This window comes from Pollachius pollachius, assembly GCF_949987615.1.
Source record: "Pollachius pollachius genome assembly, chromosome: 5".
Classification (NCBI taxonomy): Eukaryota; Metazoa; Chordata; class Actinopteri; order Gadiformes; family Gadidae; genus Pollachius; species Pollachius pollachius.
Window position 1 is genome coordinate 7,508,417 of NC_136938.1, and position 5,000 is coordinate 7,513,416.

Below are 5,000 nucleotides of genomic sequence, written 5' to 3' on the forward strand. Positions count from 1 at the left end.
GTAACCATGAAGAGAGACAAAATACAGATGTAGGACAAAAGGAAGCTGTAAACAGTATACATTGAATGGTACATGTTACATTGACAACGGCAATGCAAAGGTCAATCAAAGTCTGTGCATATGTATTGATACATTAATTCCAGAAATTAATTCCATGGGGGAATAATAGTGCAGTGGTGTCCAGGTTTTTTTCCCCACACACAGCCTAAAGGAAGTGCATCGATCCCCAATGCAGACACAACTGGGCCAGATACCCTCAAGTCTTCCTGCTCCTATAAACACATCTCTGTGAATCACTTTGGATCAAAACATCTGCCAAAACTAACACGCAGATGCTAAGAAATTGCTTAGAATTAGATGCTTAGAATTAATTAATTGTAAATATTACTTATTTTATTAATTTTGCCTAATTGTATCCTTCTGAACTTATTGCACCGTGGGTCAGAGACAAAAGCGATTTTGTTTCCTCTATTTGTCCTGCACATAAATGGGAATGGCAATAAAGCTGACTTTGAACTTTAAACTTAACTGATCTAGCCACATCTAATGTCTTGAGACCATATACATATATATATATATATATATTTTTTTTACTCATCCTCTTTTATGCATTTATTTACTATATTCTGTACTTGCTTGCAAGTTTTCAGTAAGACCACATACAATGTCAGCTATGGACTATATTACGTTTAGTAAACGTTTAATTGGATTATCATGTTGGGTTGATATGATGTATTATTTAATGTAATAATTTCTACTTGTTTTTAATGTAATTAATGTATTTTTTACTGCTTGTTGTCAAATATGCTGTATGTCGCCTTGGACAAAGGTGTCTGCCAAATGAAAGTAAAGTAAAGTAACTACTGAGTCGGCGTGCCGTGTGCTGTGAGCAGAGACGTCCAGGTGAAGGGCATGGAACAGACGGTGAACCACGCGGAGAAGTACCTGGGCCACTTCTGCACCCTGCTGGCCTCCTACACCCGCAAGACAGCCAAGCTGAGGGACAAGGCCGACCTGCTGGTCACACAGCTCTTTGAGTTCTCCAGCGCAGAGGACCCAGAGTTCCAGATCGGCTTCAAGAACCTGGCCGAGGACCTGGCCATGGTACAGGACTATCGGCAGGCCCAGGTACAGTAGAGGAGGGCGGGCAAGGCCAGGATGGATCAACCTGAATAAACTTAAATAAACATAAATAAACTCAAAAAAATAAGCTACAAACCATGTCAGTCAGGCAGACATGTTTGTAGTTTATTGTTTGATTTGACTAATTAGGAATGTGATGCGTGTTAATGAGACGGGTTTGAACGTTCTCATTAACAGATCACACAGATAAAACTACAAACATGTCGCCCCGACTTTATGAGCCAGCAGACATGCTTGTAGTTTATTAATGTCTAATTTTCTAATTGCGAAATGTGAATGTGATGTTTGTTCATGAGACGGGGTTTGAATGCTCTCATGAACAGTTAAATCAACTGCAAACAAACAGATCTCAGAAATCAGCTGCAAACGAGTCTCTCCGGCTTACAGGGCTGGGGATTGCTAAAGTGAGCGTCCGTTCATGAGATGGGTTTGAACTTGACAGGTCGAGAGGCTGGAGACGAGAGTGGTCTCCCCACTGAAGGGCTATGGAGACATCATCAAAACGAAGAGGGTGAGTGTGCAGGTTTGAGGAGAACAAGTGTGTTGAAGTGGTTCAAGGTGAGGGTGAGACACAATCCTCATCCAGACAAAGTACAGAGAGGGCAGTGTGGCACCAAGTTTATCCTTGTGTTTGGTTTCTGATTTCAGTTAAAATACCCGAGCCCAAACACGTACACAAAAAGATATTTTGCATATACGCACGCAAACACTATCACGTTTACATTACGTTACATTACATTTATTAAGAAGACGGTTTTGTCCATATCGACTTACAATAAGTGCATTCCCCTATGAAGATATAACCCAAAAAGTGCAAGGATGAATTGAATTAAACACACACACACACACACACACACACACACACACACACACACACACACACACACACACACACACTCAGTCAATCACTCGCACACACACAAATACACATACATTCCATAGCTACTCAGAGATCCCACAGATTAACTAGAGATCATCCTACCTTACTTCTTCCCAGGCTGAGCTGAAGAAGTTCAGCGCCGATCGCAGCAGAGAGCTAAAGGAGATTCAGAAACTGGAGAAAATACGGCTGAGGAACCCAGCGGATAGGCAGAGCATTGTATCCTTTTTCATAGTGGTTCTCAATGGACTTTATTTGGTTTAAATATAGCAGGAGGCTATCACCAGCTGAAAGAGTTCCGCAGTATTAACTATCAGACATTAATGAGGGAACAGTATTACGTTCATAGCACTTGGTTGTTATTAAGTAGGGTTTAAACTTGTAGAGGCCAATACATATATATATATATATATATATATATATATATATATACAGTGGGGCAAAAAAGTATTTAGTCAGCCACCAATTGTGCAAGTTCTCCCACTTAAAAAGATGAGAGAGGCCTGTAATTTTCATCATAGGTATACCTCAGCTATGAGAGACAAAAAAAAATCCAGAAAATCACATTGTCTGATTTTTAAAGAATTTATTTGCAAATTATGGTGAAAAATAAGTATTTGGTCAATAACAAAAGGTCATCTCAATACTTTGTTACATGCCCTTTGTTGGCAATGACAGAGGTCAAACGTTTTCTGTAAGTCTTTACAAGGTTTTCACACACTGCTGCTGGTATTTTGGCCCATTCCTCCATGCAGATCTCCTCTAGAGCAGTGATGTTTTTGGGCCTTTGCTGGGCAACACAGACTTTCAACTCCCTCCAAAGATTTTCTATGGGGTTGAGATCTGGAGACTGGCTAGGCCACTCCAGGACCTTGAAATGCTTCTTACGACGCCACTCCTTCGTTGCCCGGGCGGTGTGTTTGGGGTCATTGTCATGCTGAAAGACCCAGCCACGTTTCATCTTCAGTGCCCTCGCTGATGGAAGGAGGTTTTCACTCAAAATCTCACGATACATGGCCCCATTCATTCTTTCCGTCACACGGATCAGACGTCCTGGTCCCTTGGCAGAAAAACAGGCCCAAAGCATGATGTTTCCACCCCCATGCTTCACTGTAGGTATGGTGTTCTTTGGATGCAACTCAGCATTCTTTCTCCTCCAAACACGACGAGTTGAGTTTTTACCAAAAAGTTCTATATTGGTTTCATCTGACCATATGCGAACTCCCAATCCTGTTCTGGATCATCCAAATGCTCTCTAGCAAACTTCAAACGGGCCCGGACATGCACTGGCTTTAGCAGGGGGACACGTCTGGCACTGCAGGATTTGAGTCCCTGGCGGCGTAGTGTGTTTGTGATGGTAGCCTTTGTTACTTTGGTCCCAGCTCTCTGGAGGTCATTCACTAGGTCCCCCCTTGTGGTTCTGGGATTTTTGTTCACCGTTCTTGTGATCATTTTGACCCCACAGGGTGAGATCTTGCATGGAGCCCCAGATCGAGGGAGATTATCAGTGGTCTTGTATGAATTCCATTTCCTAATAATTGCTCCCACAGTTGATTTCTTCACACCAAGCTGCTTACCTATTGCAGATTCAGACTTCCCAGCCTGGTGCAGGTCTACAATTGTGTTTCTGGTGTCCTTTGACAGCTCTTTGGTCTTGGCCATAGTGGAGTTTGGAGTGTGACTGTTTGAGGTTGTGGACAGGTGTCTTTTATACTGATAAGGAGTTCAAACAGGTGCCATTAATACAGGTAAACAGCCTCTTAAAGAAGAAGAAGTTACAGGTCTGTGACAGCCAGAAATCTTGCTGGTTTGTAGGTGACCAAATACTTATTTTCCACCATAATTTGCATTTTTTCATTTTGTCTCTCATAGCTGAGGTTTACCTATGATGAAAATGACAGGCCTCTCTCGTCTTTTTAAGTGGGAGAACTTGCACAATTGGTGGCTGACTAAATACTTTTTTGCCCCACTGTATATATATATATATGTGTGTGTGTGTGTGTGTGTGTGTGTGTGTGTGTGTATATGTGTGTATGTATGTCTGTATGGAGGAAGAAACAGCCATAAACAAGAGACAGTTAAACAAAAGGGAATGGGTCAAGGAAAGTCCAAGACGTTAAAAAATCGATTAAAAGATGTGACCTTTTCTTCCTTGACAAGAGCCCTCAGTCACAGGTAATCTCCCCTGGATGCTGGTCCCTTCGGTAGCCCAGGTCACAGGATGAATTAAGACCTTTGTCTGTGAGAGAACGAGGCGTGTGTTGTAACGTGTTTTTACCCGACAGGCAGAGGTGAGTGCACAGAAGGCCTCCAACAACGCCCAGCGCAGCACCCGACAGCTGGAAGACACCATCACAGACTTCCAGAGGCAGAAACTGGAGGACCTCAAGGCAAGTCTGGAGCAGGAGACTCACACCGCGTTCACACAGTACACGTCTGTCGACTGATCTCATTGACTTTGCATGGGGCGCTCTCGAAATGTTGGCTCCGTTGCCCTTTTTTGGCAAAAAGTGGAGAAATGTTCAACGTTTCAGGCAGTGACGGATCCCTCGGCCAATCGGATCGTGTCACCCATGCGTCAGACACGCCCTCCGTCATCCGTCGACGGACACGTACAATGTGAACGCGGTGTCACCCCCCCCGCTAGGGACGGGTGTCGGGGGGGAGGAGGTCACTGCAGGGAGCGTTGAGGAATCACAACGGTTCTGGGCTCTTGTTTTTGGCAGAGGATCTTCACCGACTTTGTCACAGTGGAGATGCTGTTCCACTCCAAGGCGCTGGAGGTCTACGCTCACACCCTGCAGAACCTGGAGGCCATAGACATGTACAAGGACCTGGAGGTAGCACCGCGCGCACGTTGACTTTACAATGCATTACGACCATCTTGTATGTGTTCATACTAAGGTAAAGGTCCATGCATATCTTAAAGGTGACATATTATACCACCAGGTGTGTGTTTGACTAGCCGTTACAGGCC

General features: G+C 43.8%; 1 protein-coding gene across 1 annotated transcript in view; it reads left to right on the forward strand.

The window, feature by feature from the left end:
- Positions 1–804: 804 nt before the first annotated feature.
- LOC307075776 (CBY1-interacting BAR domain-containing protein 2-like) overlaps positions 805–5,000 on the forward strand; it is a gene marked incomplete at both ends in the record, with an annotated part of 6,588 nt that continues 2,392 nt past the window's right edge. The window contains 6 exons of the mRNA XM_079736471.1: positions 805–809; positions 894–1,128; positions 1,586–1,654; positions 2,141–2,242; positions 4,309–4,413; positions 4,750–4,863. Coding sequence (XP_079592597.1) covers positions 805–809; positions 894–1,128; positions 1,586–1,654; positions 2,141–2,242; positions 4,309–4,413; positions 4,750–4,863 — 630 coding nt within the window. The remainder of the gene's footprint in view (positions 810–893; positions 1,129–1,585; positions 1,655–2,140; positions 2,243–4,308; positions 4,414–4,749; positions 4,864–5,000) is intronic.